General features: G+C 36.5%; 1 protein-coding gene and 1 long non-coding RNA gene across 4 annotated transcripts in view; one reads left to right on the plus strand and one right to left on the minus strand.

Annotated features, from left to right (window-relative positions):
• LOC141492936 (uncharacterized) overlaps positions 1 to 708 on the minus strand; it is an 80,931-nt gene extending 80,223 nt beyond the window's left edge. For both annotated transcript variants that reach the window (XR_012470081.1, XR_012470082.1), the window contains exon 1: positions 620 to 708. This is a non-coding gene — a long non-coding RNA (uncharacterized LOC141492936). The remainder of the gene's footprint in view (positions 1 to 619) is intronic.
• COPG2 (COPI coat complex subunit gamma 2) overlaps positions 29 to 14,629 on the plus strand; it is a 36,442-nt gene continuing 21,841 nt past the window's right edge. The window contains exons 1-8 of one of the 2 annotated variants that reach the window (XM_074193684.1): positions 29 to 156; positions 856 to 908; positions 1,448 to 1,528; positions 3,786 to 3,857; positions 6,889 to 6,968; positions 8,229 to 8,304; positions 11,940 to 12,032; positions 13,633 to 13,719. In XM_074193684.1, coding sequence (XP_074049785.1) covers positions 120 to 156; positions 856 to 908; positions 1,448 to 1,528; positions 3,786 to 3,857; positions 6,889 to 6,968; positions 8,229 to 8,304; positions 11,940 to 12,032; positions 13,633 to 13,719 — 579 coding nt within the window. In that variant the 5' untranslated portion in view covers positions 29 to 119. Of the gene's footprint in view, positions 157 to 200; positions 347 to 855; positions 909 to 1,447; positions 1,529 to 3,785; positions 3,858 to 6,888; positions 6,969 to 8,228; positions 8,305 to 11,939; positions 12,033 to 13,632; positions 13,720 to 14,629 lie in introns of those variants that run through there. The other variant, XM_074193683.1, reaches the window with a different exon arrangement.

Raw genomic sequence — 14,629 nt, forward strand, 5'->3', positions numbered from 1 at the left:
CCGGGCTTCCGGCGCAGCCCGTTCCTCTCGGCGGCGGCGGCGGCGGCGGCGGCGGCGGCGGCGGCGGCGGCGGCGGCTCGGACGGTTCCGGTCGGCCCGGGGCTCGGCTGTCGCGGGAGATGATTAAAAAATTCGACAAGAAGGACGAAGAGTCTGGTACACGCGGGGGGCCCGGGGGCGCCTCCGTCCCTCCTCCCCCCGGCGCGCGCCGGAGCCCCTCCCGCAGCCCCGCCCTTCGGTGCCCCGGGGCGCATGCTCCCGCCGCGCCGCCCCTCGCCGCCCTTCCCCTTCGGCCCCGGGGGTTGGTGGCGGAGAGGAGGCGGGGCCATGGCCGGAGGCGGTCGAAGTGAGCAGGGGGGAGGGGAGCGCGGCGGGGAGGGGGCGGGGGGAGCTGGCACACGCCCGAGGCAGGAGCGGGGGGGCGCCCCCAGACCCACGTCCGGCCGCGCCGCGCCGAGCTGGGCCGGGGCTGCGGCCATGGAGGAGCGTGCGCGTGCCCGCGGCCGCGGCCCCAACCGCCGGGGCGCAGAGCCCCCCCCGGGCCCGGGAAGGCCCCCCAGGAACCTGCGGCCCGGGCCTGGGCGCCCGCGCCCGGCCCCCCGGGGCCCCTCTCACTCACCCCCTCCGAGGCCCGCCGGCCTGGACACCGTGACCGCCTCCCGCCTGACTAGCCACGAGATGCGCCCGCGGGGCCGGGGGCACTGCCAAGGTCACTTCACCAGCCCAGCGGCGCCTGGCGTGGTGCCGGCCACGCGCCGGCCCCTTAGGCTTTACCCCACTTCTGTCTCTGGTGGCGCTCAGTTGTTGGCAAATGAATTGACTCGGTGATCAACGCTATTTTGTTTACTTATTTAGGTAGTGGCTCTAACCCTTTTCAGCATCTGGAGAAGAGTGCTGTTTTACAAGAGGTAGGACTTATTAGTGTCGTTTTTTTTTGGTTTCTTTTCCCCAGAGGAGGTAACCTTCAGATTTTGTGTTTTAGCCATCATGAATGAAAAATAGTTTCATACAGCTGAATGAAAGAAGTTCATGAGATACCTTAAGGGAGTGCATGACACAAAATGATACAGCCTAAAGGAAAAAGGAACAGTGCTGTTTTTTTTGACATGGGATATTAGAAGATAAATAATGTTATGATGGAATAAAAATGTTGGCACTATATCAGATGCCAAACAGGTATTTTGGATGAAGCTACTGACCATATTTATAAATGTTAAGTACCAGATTTTTGAGGTACCTGAATATTGTAATTCTTACCCAAAGATTTATTAAACCAAAGTAGAAAAGGATAACATGGAAATATTTCTTAGTTTTTTCTAACAATTTAAATGCTTCCTTTAACTTATATTGACTTTATGACTTGAAGAGTTTAACATTTCTTATTTTGTTGAAGACAATCTATTGGGAGTTGTGATTGAGAAGGAAAAGATGTTTATTGTTCCCACAGGCTCGCATCTTCAACGAGACTCCTATCAATCCAAGACGATGCCTACATATTCTGACCAAGATCCTTTATTTGCTGAACCAGGTAAATGAAGCTTAGAAAGGTTAAGTACTTTCAGGGAAAAAAAGTCTTTTATATTATTAAAAAGCTGTTTTTGAAGTCAGTTTTTTTTTTTTAAGTTTTTGCAAGGCAAATGGGGTCACAGCTAAGTAATTATTAAGTGTCTGAGGCTAGATTTGAACTCAGGTACTCCTGACTCCAGGGCCACTGCACCACCTAGCCACCCCCTTTTTTTAATCTAAAAAAGTTATTTTAATTTAATAACAAGACTGAAAAGTCATTGAGGGAGAGCCATATTATACACCTTTTTGGTGTTGCCCTCAAATCAGCTTATCGAGTATTTATTTATTGGGGGGGTGTTGGAAAGGCAAAGGGGTTAAGTGACTTGCCCAAGGTCACACAGCTAGGTTATTAAGTGTCTGAGGTCAGATTTGAACTCAGATCCTACTGAACCACCTACTTATCCCTTATCAAATATTTATTAAGCGTAACTCTGTAGCAGCCCTGGTGACACAGACTAAAACTAAACAGTCTGACTTTAATGAGCTTGAATATACTGCTAAGTCTTATAGGTTAGACAATGAAATATTTTTTGGTTTGAAATTAAAAAGTAATTCATTGTTGAAATATTTTGACTGTATTTATACAAAGCTTTTTATGTTCCTTTCAAAATATATTTTAAAAAACAAACCCCAAGCTAGACAACTGATGGATTTACTAGCCTTCTTGTAGATTAGATAATATATATGTTATGCTCTATCGTTTAATTTTCCAAATGCTGGGAAATTTCTATCTCAACTATTGGGGGTCTAGAGAACCTTAGTAAATCTCACTCTCAGTCATTATCAGTGGCCATTGTGATAGTTAAAATCACTTGTTAGTAAGACTGAGGTTACCAATTTAATTTCATAGGAGTAGTTTTTCTTTACTCTCTCTGGACCAAGCATTCTGGTCAACTATTTCAAAAATTTGTGTCATTAGTTGTAGCAAAGTATGAATAACTACAAACCTATTACCAACATTAAAAAAAAGAACAAGCTAAAAATCTATACTCTATGGTAGGTCAGTAATATGATGTATAGAAAGTACGTTAAAAAGTTTTAATGGAAGGCAAAGTCTCTTTAATTTTTTTAAAAATGCACATTTGTAACTCTCTGCCCATGATGATGGTAAATTTTGAGTTTTGATCAAAAGGCATTTTTATTAGCTATCCAGATGGTCCAGTTCATGTTGTTCTCACATACCTGTAGATGATTAAAAGGAGGAACAGGAACCATAAGACTAGTTTTTGCTAGTTTATTGTTTATGCAGTTATACTTTAAAACACTGTACCCAAATTTACTTTTCCATATGTTTTCAGAGGTTAATCAGGAAATGATTCATAAATTTCTATTAAAAATTCATGTGCCCTGAGGGTATTCAATAAAATAAAAGAATATGTAAGCTTTTACAAATGGTAGATATCCTCCCTTAAAAATAAATTACATTTCAGTTAAATATCGTAAATTTATATTACATTTCATTTAATGCCTTTTACCATGGGTATTTAATTTAATTTAATTTTCTTTCTTTATTCTTGAAATATATTTTGAGTAGTAGTTAGATTTTTATGGGAAACCTGAATTCTAAAGGGTGAATGAGCCAGAGCTGTTTTGGATCAATAATTTGATAAAAAAAAAAAAAAGTTAAATTCCTGAGAGAGTGAGAGTTCTTATTGATCCCAGATTTGTTGTATTTTTAATCTTAGCAAATATGTTTATTAAGTAAGCTACACCTTCTAGAACAGAGGTCCACTCATTAGTTTTTCCTTCTCTTGGTAGGTCTTCCAAGTTGGATTATCCCCACCATGTTCTATTCTCTGTGATTTACTGGGATTCCTAGTAAGGAAGAAGGCAGAATAAATTACATTGTACTCTCTCCCCCCCATTTGCTAATATGCTTTACTTTGTTCTAAACCTCACCATCCAGATTAGCTCAAGGTTTTAGAAAAATGAAGAAAAGTAGAGCTTCTGCACAAAGAGTTGCAATTGTTGTTCTAAAATTGAGTTGCATGGTTGGCAATACTAATATTTTTCAAATAAATAAATGTGGAAAAGAACTCTCTTTGCTATTACATACTTGAAAAGGAGAAAATTTGACATTTTAAAAATAGGATTATAGAAAAAAGAATTTACATAAATGATGTATAAGCTCTAAAGAGCTTGTAAAGTAATATAACTTTTAGAAGAAAAATGCCCAATTAGTTTGACAGATTTTTTAAATTGACTTTTATTTTGGTTAGGGTGAACATTTTGGAACAACTGAAGCCACAGAAGCCTTCTTTGCAATGACTCGATTGTTCCAGTCTAATGATGTAAGTCTTTAAGCTAAATTTGTTTTTTCTATTTACATTGATAGTAAATGGATTAGTGATTTCCACAGATATAATTAACCTTTGTCTACGATTTGTGGTGCTTCACGTTTGTGTGAGCTTTAAAATGCCTTTTTAAAAAAAATCATATTTATTTTTTGGTTTTTGCAAGGCAGTAGGGTTAAATGACTTGCCTAAGGTCACACAACTAGGTAATTATTAAGTGTCCAAGGTCAGATTTGAACTCAGGTCCTGTAGGCTCCAGGGCCAGGGCTATATCCACTGCACCACCTAGCTGCCCCTAAAATGCTTTTTAAATGACTTAAAGGTTGAGTTCAGTTTAGAAAACATTTTCCATATAACCATATCATAGGTTTTTAATAGTATGTATATATGATTGACATTTCAGATAAAAAATTTACTCTTGTTCAATAACTTTTTTTCATAATATAATTGTGCTTATGAAACATACCTTAAGTCTGAATACTTTGTGGATTGTTTAGTCAACTACCTCCATTGTGTTAGCCAATATAATTAAGGGAGGGAAAACCCATTTTTTTTACGGGGCTTGTTTAATAATAAAATAATTAAACAAAATTATTTTGTTCAAAATTATTTTAATATTTTAACAGGATGTCTCCACTTATATTTTTATTCATATTCCAGGAGACAAGGATTAATTCAAATGTATAATAATTCTGGTAGGAAACAGATAGTTTCCTCCTCTGACCACATTGTCTAGCTTAGTCCTTCATTTTGATGTTTTACTTGCCCCTGTTGATTTTGCTTCATTTGTCACTCTTGACTTGACAATAGCATAGATAAATTTAGAACTGGTTGAATGGCTAGACTTAGAGAATGGTTGTGGCAAGTGGTAAGAGATCTCCAGTGGAAGGATCTATTCTTGGCCCTGTTCTATTGAATGTTTTTAATCAATTACTTGGATAAAGACATAGAGGACATGCTTATAAAAATTGCAGATGATTCCAAGTCAGGAAGGGATAGCAACAGAGATAAGATCCAAAAAGTTCTTAGGCTAAATCTAATAATTCAATATGGGAAAAATAAATATTGGGTTAAGAAATCAACTTTGCAAGTACAGGCTGGGGGAGGCATGGCTAACCAGCATTTTGCCCAAAAGATTTGTAGGAAACTGTGTGCTACCAGTTCTATGTAAGTCATCATTGTGATATTGCATCCCCTAAAGCTAATAAGTTAATGTGATCTTGGGTTGCACAAGAGCTTCTAGAGATAAGGAGGTCATAGTCTCTATAATTCTGCCTTCATTAGACTTCATCTGGAATATAGTGTTCTGTTCTGATGAATATAGTTTAAGAAAAACATTGATAACTTGGGGAGCAGTCCAGATGGTGTAAGCAAGAAAGACAGATGAAGTTTATTCTGTTTGGTCCAAGGGGCAGATGTTTTCTTGATGTTAAGAATAGCTTTCTTAATAGCTAGAACTGCTTCAAAAAGGGATGGGCTACATTGAAAGGTGACAAGTCCCTTGTCTTGAGAAGCCTTCAGGCAGAGACTGGGTGAATGTTATTGGTTATGTTATAGTGGGATTCCTTTCCTTGTAATAGGATGGCTTCACTGTTGCTGTAGCAAGCTGTCATCAATAGTGTCAAAAGCCAGCTTAGTGATGGTGGTGAGTGCTAGGACATGCAGGTACAGCTACACTAAATGTCAAAGGCAATGAGCAGGGTTAGAGATTGAAATACAAGTTGGTAGGTAATCTTGTCCTTCGTTATCGAAGAAGACCAAATGACATCACTATATTTGAAACAAATTACAATGTATCCTACTATGGCTGACCAGACCAATACAAGCTCAGAATGCTCTACTACAGGGTGGGCCCAAATAGTCCATGTGAACTCCTGGGGTTTCTTTTGAGCTGCTTCAATTCTGCCTTCTTCCTAGAGTGCAGCACCATCCCTGACTAGGGCACTCCATGCTAGGCAGTACTGTGCCAGTGTCTCCCAAGCTGTACAATCAATTCTAAAGTTCTTCAATGAGACCTTCAGGGTATAACTTCTTCTTATCCCCTGGTGAACGCTTGCCCTGTGTGAATTCTCCATAAAGTAGTTTTTTTGGCAAGTGTATATCTGACATTCTAACAATATATGCAGCCCATCATGGTTGCACTTTCATTAGTAATGTTGAAGTGCTAGGCAGTTTAGCTAGCGAAAGGACCTCAATGTCTGGTATCTTCTCCTGCCAGGTGAGCTTCAGAATCTTCCTAAGGTAATTTAAATGGAAGCGATTCAGTTTCCTGACATGGTAGACTGTCCAGGTTTCACAGGCATATAGCAATAAGGCCAACACAACTCTTTGGTAGTCAGACTAATATTTCTCTCCCATATTTTCTTTCAGAGCCTCAAGTAAGTATAATGGACCAAAAAGCAAAGCCTGCCTGTTGCAGAAGAATGGTCAGGCTAGAGAAATTTAGGCTTCTTTTTCCTGCCCACAGTAGTAGATCTAAAATGAAGACTCAGTGAGAACTAATTTGGAAAATTTTTCTTACGGTTTTCTTAGTGTTTAATTTAAATTATAAGGGGTGGTGGTGGAATAGCTTCTGTTTAGTTGTGGCATCCTTAGTATATTGTTTTTATTCTTTTACCGTAATGGAGTTAAATCTGTGTCATCTTAATTTCAAAACCCTCTATACTTTAGGTTTCACCTGTCTTTTAATCACTCTGGACCTCTTCATTTGTAGCAATTCTAGTTTAATAGATTTCCTGGATAGGGGGTGGAGGAGAGAAGGGGGGGATGTCCATATTTTTGTAATTCTTAGAAATATCTAGATAAAGAATTGAGTTTTTCAGCATTCTTCCAGATGATGAGTGCTATGCTGGCACAGAATTTGTTTGATTTTCAGAGGTGATATTTAGGATTGTTCTGACTTAGAACCTTTTGTTTTCTATCATACAAACACCCAGGAACTTTTGTCTTGAGGACATGATTGAAAATCACTTGAACAAATCCCCAGTAGAACTTTAACATGTTGCCTTTTATAAATGATTTTCTGCAGCAAACATTGAGAAGGATGTGCTACCTCACCATCAAAGAAATGGCCAACATCTCTGAAGATGTGATTATTGTCACAAGCAGGTATGTTAAAGTGAAGACCACAGGTGGGGATTATATACTATTAGAAGTATAATAAGTTTTACTTATTATAGTAGACCAGAAATGCAAGGGATCTCAGAGGCTCCAACTCATATCTGTGCATTTTAGAAAATGTTTGAATGACTCTTTCTTTTCCATATCATTTTGCTTATTCTCCTTCCCCCCTCCCTACTATCAACAAAGAGTAGGATAGAATGGGGGGAAAAGATCTTTGTAACAAATAAGCATGATCAAAACAAATCTCAGCAATGCTGTGACCCTAGAGAACTCTAAAGGACTCATGATAAAGAATGCTATCCATCCCAAAGATAGAGATGATGGTGTCTGAATCCAGACTGAAGCATATTTAATTTTCACTTTAATTTTCTTGAGGTTTCTCTTTTTGGGGAGGAAGTGTTTATTTTTACAACATGACTATTGTAGTAATGTTTTTCATGGCTACACATTTTTAACCTACACCAAATAATTTACTTTCTCAATGAGGGGGAGTGTAGTTAGAGGAAAGGAGGAAATTTGGAATTCAAGATTTTAGAAGTAAATGTTGAAACTTATTTTTGCATGTGACTTGGGGGATTAAAAATGAATAAATCAGAAGTGGTGTGAAGGGGAGATTGGTGCTTAACATCCAGAGCTAGCTGTTAGAGGAACTAATTAAAGTCATGGAATTAACGAGATTAAGGGCTAGAGTAGAGAGAAGTAGACAAATGATAAAGGCTTAAAGGAATAACCAGACCTGGAGAGCAGTAAGAGGCGGAAGAGGATTCCCCAGTGAAAGAGAACAGGAGGGAGCAGAAGAATCATGAGAGAGAAATTGCACAGAAACCAAGGGAGGAGAATGAATCTATAACAGTATTATGCAGAAGAAAGGTTAAGAAGAATAAGGATTGAGAAAAGACTATAACTTGAGAAAAGTAGTGGATGGAAGCTCCAGATTACAGGGTTGGATGCTAGAAAGACTGAAGATTCATAATAGAGACCTAGGATATTATCTTAAGGAGTATAGCAGAGTTGACAGATTTGTATTAGTTTGGGGAGCCTAAAAAAAATGTTAACCTAGTGTTCTCTGTTTTTATTAGGAATACTGTTTTCCATGGCCTGTTGTTTTAAATGTTTGTCCTAATTTCTTTTTCATATTTAACTGAAAGTGGGGCATATCACTGAAAGCTAGCCAAGTAGAAGTCTTTGGAAGAATGCATATTATTGTGATTAATAACATATTAACAACTATTTCAATTTCTCTAGTCTGACCAAAGACATGACTGGAAAGGAGGATGTGTATCGAGGTCCAGCCATCAGGGCCCTCTGTAGAATTACTGATGTAAGTTCTATTTATGTGGTATCATAGGAAATGCTGTATCTCTATTTGATTCTCTGAAGGCAATATGTAACTTTTGCAGGACTCTATGCTGAAAAGAAGATGCTTCCTTAAGAAGAAATAGATTTGATTTTGATGGTCAATAGTTTGTACATATATATTTATACAGCATATCTACATATATGCATATTTGCATATATATACAAAAAGGACAAGTGCTTATAATATCACTTGTTTGTCTCTGTTTTAAAAAACTCATACTTTCTGTTTACCCTGACTTTAACTGTATTGATCTACTAACTATAGACCATATTTCTTACCTTGAAAGGAAAAAAATATAGAGAGGTATATACTGAAAAATAACATTCATAATTGACTGCACTCAGTTCATGCAGATTTGTAGAAAAATGGTTTGGAGGAGACTGAGAAGCAGCTAATGATCTAATTTGGCTAGTATGGCCTATATTTGAATCAATATGGCATTGGCTTATCATCTCAATTGTTCAAGTTGGAATGAGATCATAATATACTACTAACATAATACTGAATTGGCTTGAAGTGCAAGGAGGAATAAGGTTCAGATAAATATAGATCTGGGCAGTTAGATGGTACAGTAGATAAAATGCCAGGCCTTGAGTTAGGAAGATTCATCTTCCTAAATTCAAATCTGGCCTCAAACATTTAACGAGCTGTGTGACCCTGAGAGTCACTGTTTACTCAATTTCCTCCTCTATAAAAGGAACCAGAAAAGGAAATGGTAAGCCACTCTTGTTTCTCTGCCAACAAAACCCCAAATGGTATCATAAAGAGTCATACATGATTGAAGACTGAACAATAACAACAAAAAATTTAAGTTCTGTAATCTATCAGCTTGATTGTTGCTGCTATTATTTACCTAGGTTTCAATATTAGCTTTTCTTTTTTATAGAAAGGATAGAACTAGAACTTTCAAATTGAATACAGTAATTAAAGAATAACTACTTGTCATTTAAAAAATACCATAGAATTTTTTTAGCAATTTTGAATTTTGGCTTTAATGGACAGACCAATCTCCTATTTATTTAGCTTTGGGTTTATGACTTTTCCATCTTTTATAAAACTCATCCTTCTACCAGACAGTAAGTTTTCCCGACATGGATTGTGGCACTTGAACATTAACCAGATAGTTTCTCTTTGAAAATATGTTTCTTCCTATACTAAAAAAAAATTATGTAATTTGAATTCAGCAAATTTGTGTTCAGCATATATACCCTGTGCCTACCTGGCAGTATATAGAAAAAATACAGTCCATAAGTAGGAAATGTTATCCCTTGCAAGTCATTGGAGAGATTCATACAAGAATAATCATCTTGGGCAGCTAGGTGGTGTAGTGGATAAAGCATCGGCCCTGGAGTCAGGAGTACCGGAGTTCAAATCTGGCCTCAGACACTTGATAATTACCTAGCTGTGTGGCCTTGGGCAAGCCACTTAACCCAGTTTGCCTTACAAAAACCTAAAAAAAAAAAAAAAACAACTTGATAGAAACCTTCTTTTCAAAGCTAGAATAGGGATAAATGCTCTCTATATATTGCACTTACCTATCATCTCCCCCCCAAAATATAGAGATTGCAATACTCTATTACTCCCAATTTGTTTAAAAATTGAAAATTTTTATTGTGAATTTATCAATAAATATTAACATTTCAGCATCCAAAGATCAAAAAAAAAAGATTGTACATGAAAACCATGAACTTCTTCTCTTACATGGTTTTTTAAATATGTTAGTTTTAATAGAGAAGTAACAAGATTGCCTAATTTCTCACCTTCTGAACTTTCTCTTTTTTCTGTGTATTTTTAATGTTTGTTTGATACCATTTTGATACCTTCAGAACATTATCCATGTCTAAAAAATGGATGGTTCATATTCCATCTCTAGTTTATCACCTCTCTGTGAACAGCTCTGCCTAGCATATTTGACATCTTTGACTTCTGATGTCATAAATATTGTTCTGTAATTTTTCAGTTATTTTTCTTTACATTATTGTAATCATCTTATAAATTATTTTGATACTTGCATGAACTGATGTTGAGTGAAGTGAGCAAAACCTGGAGAACATTGTACAAAGTAATTAGCAACATTGTGTAATGATCAACTAGCAATAAAGTAATCAAAGACATTTCTGAAAGACTAGTGATGGAAAAGGCCATCCATCTCCAGAGAAAGAACTTTGGAGTCTGAATATAGATAAAAACATACTATTTGTAAATTTTTGTGATTTCATTTGTTCCCAGTAAGTAAACATGTTCTTCATGTTTTTTCCCTTTTTTGGGTTCTGATTCTTCTTTTGTTCTTATTTTCTTTCACAATATGACTAATATGGAAATAAGTTTAATATGATTGTGCTTGTATAAACTATATCAGATTATTGGCTGTCTTGGAGAAGGGGGAAGAAAGAGAAAATTTTATAAAAATGTTGAAAACTCTTTACGTGTAATTGGAAAAAATAAGATACTATAAATAAGATATAATAAAAAATTTGAATTCTAATATTCATTTTGCTCTGCATTAGTTCATACAAGTCTTCCTCCTCTGCTTCCTCCTCTGTATAGTGTCACAGAGACCACATATGGCCATGGTCATAGCAGGACTAATTTCTTTTCAACTCCAGAAGAATAGTCTTTCACTCACTGCATCTAGAATTTTCCCCTGTTCATTCTGTGTCCAGGCTAACTTTGACTCAAATGAACTTTAAGAGGATTTGTTGTTGAGGAAACATGATTATGTGGTCTATGGTAACATATCAATTGAAGGAATGGGACATTTCATGTAAAATAATTTTATATTTAATTAGAACTCTAGACATCAAATCTTTTTTAAAAATCATTTTGGTTTCAAATCTTTCTAAAATGTTTTTATAAATCCCTTTGTCTTAAACAAGATACTGAGCATAATTTAATCTTTTCAACTTGTGGATATCATAAATGCTCATTGAAATGTCATAATCTATCAATAGTACAGAAATTTGCTGTTTATTTTTTTCTGATTCTTCCCATTTGTTAGACTATCAAATATTACTTCTCTTAACTTCACATCAATCCCTCAAACCCCATTGCCTTATCTTATTCTAGAAATATGGGAAATAAGATGACACAAAGTGTTAATAATTATATTTTAAATAAGATTGAGTATGGTGCTGTAAGGGAGAGCCTAGCATAAAGTGCATGACTTGTGAACACGGCACGGGACTTTGGAAATAGCTATTGTATTCAGAGGATCTCTTCTTTCCCTTCTCTTACTTTCTGCTTTGAATCTATTTCAGATGCTCAAATTATATGAACTTCTAAAAACCCTTTTTGAATTAGATAAATTTCAGAAAATTAAAGGTGGAAGAAGCCTTAGAGACCATCTTCTTATCCAATTTAGGCATCTTCTATACAATATCTACTTGAACATTTGTAGTGAGAAGAAACTGATTGCTCTGAGTTAACTTGTCCATTGTTGGTTTCAGTTTTTAGAGAATAATCCCTTAGATTTGAACTAAAACATGTCCTATTATTACTTTGTGTACGTGTGTGTGTGTGTATGTTTATAATTGTCTTTTAGATGAAGTTTTGCTTCAAAACTGAATATTGTGTTTACTTTTTCCAAATTTCATTAGGGGACAATGTTGCAGGCTATTGAAAGATACATGAAGCAAGCCATTGTGGATAAAGTCCCAAGTGTGTCCAGTTCAGCACTGGTGTCTTCTTTAGTAAGTAGAGAAATAACCGTATGCTTATTATTTAAGGCACAGTTTCTAGTTATTGAAAAAAGGTGTCCTTAGGATTCTCTCTTTTGATCAAAGAATTTTTGTTTTTTTCCAAGCACTCTGTTATACAAAAAGGAATTGAACAATTAATGTATTATCTGTAGGTTAGGAAAATAAGCAGGGAATCTATACTAAATATGGAAAAGGAAGAAATGAAGAAGTGAGGGCCATCTAAGAGTTAAGTTTTCACTCTTGTCCTTTTTCCTCACAATGAGCCCTTATATCTTCTTTTTCCTTTTCCTTCTCTGTATACATATTCCACCTCATGTCCTTAAATACCCAGTATCATCATATTGCCCTTGTACAATCCAAAATCCCTCACATTCAGGCAGCCCTATACCCCCTGAGAATAAATTGTGCTTTAAAAATCACTCTACTCTTTCCCCATTTCAAACTCTTATTCACTGGGAAAGTACAGTTTAGCTTATCAAGGCAGTTGACACTGGACATATAAGCCTAATATTTCTGGAGTTATTTTATCTCCTTAGAAAGAAGCTTGTCACTGAAATGAATCTCCACTTGCAGAAATATATGGAGCAGATAATTTTAAGCAAAATAACTTTTTTGTGTCCCCTGCGCCCCCTATTTTACCAGGATTAAACATGAAATCATTAGGTAGCCACAGATCTTATCCCAAAAATCCCTTTTGCAAGCATCTCTGTTCTCTGGGACCCTAAGAACTGAATGTAGATATAGAGGAGAGAAAAGAGACCTACATTTATTAAACTAACAGGAGTGATGTAGATCAAGAGATGACCTAAGTCTTGAATCCTTCAATGGAGAAGGTCTCCTGGAAATTTGGAAGATTGAACACTTGAAGTCAATTCATAAATTGCCAACTTTTGTCTGCTTCAATTCAAGATTTCCAAATAAATTTCCAAGACAATGCTTCTCAAAGTCCAGTGATCAATTTTTTTTTCGATTGTTGAAATCTTTTAGTTTTTATATTAATTCTATTTTCCAGTATATCCCTCCCTCAAAAAAAACAACAACCTGGGAAATAAAAGCAATAAAGCAAAACCAACCATCACATTAACTCAGTCTGCCTAGTCATGAACCACCATGTGGTGGTTCATACCCCAAGTTCCCCTTTTCTCTCTTTTTGAGTTAGCCTTGTCATTCTCATTACACAATGTTCAGGGTTTTTTGTATCTTGTTCTCTTGGATCTGCTTACTTGGCAATGGTTAAAAGAAGTCTTCCCAATCTTATCTATATTTTTCAAAGTCATAATCTTTTTTTTTTTTTTTTTTTTTTATTAGATTTTGCAAGGCAATGGGGTTAAGTGACTTGCCCACATGGCTAGGTAATTATTAAGTGTCTGAGGCCGGATTTAAACTCAGGTACTCCTGACTCCAAGGCCAGTGTTCTATCCACTGTTCTATCCACCTAGCCACCCCAAAGTCATAATTTCTTATGGTATAATCCATTATGCTTTTATACTACAGGTTGTTTTGAGCCATTGAAAGTTCTGTATCAATTTTGAGGTGTATTAAATCATTCTTTTTTAAAAATTACTTAGTAATTCTTAATTTTTGTATTCAGCACATGATGAAGATAAGCTATGATGTAGTCAAACGGTGGATTAATGAAGCCCAAGAAGCTGCTTCAAGTGATAATATCATGGTTCAGGTACTTGTTATTAAGTCCTTTCAGGTTATATCCTGGGAGTAGTATATATTCAGCATGTAAATTTTTATGATTTCATTTGTTCCCAGTAAGGCTAGACAATTAAGGGCATAATTATTTAATATATATAATTATTAGAAGTTCTAAAGCTCCATTCTTCTAGAGAATTCTTAAAGTAAGCATTACCATAATTTCTTATTTGATATCACAATATAAGCTACACTCCCTTGAACTCTGTCATATAAGCAGAAACTGAATGATTTTTTTTCAGAGATGTCATAGAAGGATTTTCTGTATTTGGTGGGAAATAAAATTGATGCATTCCTCAGGTCTTTTCTACCTCTTAGATTGTGTGATTCTGTATCAGCTATTTTCTTCTGAAGAATTTAGCATTGGTGTTGTAAGAGAGCCATATCCAGACTTCTTAGTCCTTGGTCATCATTATAGTGCTTCTAAAGAAAACTACTTAATTCTGTGCCATTTTGAAATGATCTTGGAGGAATTAGAATAATTCCACATTGTTGCCCTATCAAAATGCATATGTAAACTGCTTGTGCTGATTCAAAACTTCTCCATAAATTTGAGGTCTAATTGGGCCATGGTTATTTCTTTTGAAACTTGATAGGTTACCTCTTAGTGAAAGAAGCAACACTGGGCTATTAATAAGTAAAGAAACTCACTTATTTGAAAAATATTTTATTATTCCCTAAATATTTGGGCTTTCTGAATTGTGGGAAAATAATGTTTTAGGAATGAGAATCTCCTATAAACATCTCAGTAATGCTCTGAAAATGCACTAGAAGGAGCAATGATAAAAGCAAAGAGAAACAACTGAAGAAGAACTAAGATCCCTTCATCCAGTTCATGATTGGACAAAAAAGACTGCAGAGACTTGTAGAGACTTTGAGCAGAA

Source organism: Macrotis lagotis, chromosome 7 (genome assembly GCF_037893015.1).
Source record: "Macrotis lagotis isolate mMagLag1 chromosome 7, bilby.v1.9.chrom.fasta, whole genome shotgun sequence".
Taxonomy (NCBI): Eukaryota; Metazoa; Chordata; class Mammalia; order Peramelemorphia; family Peramelidae; genus Macrotis; species Macrotis lagotis.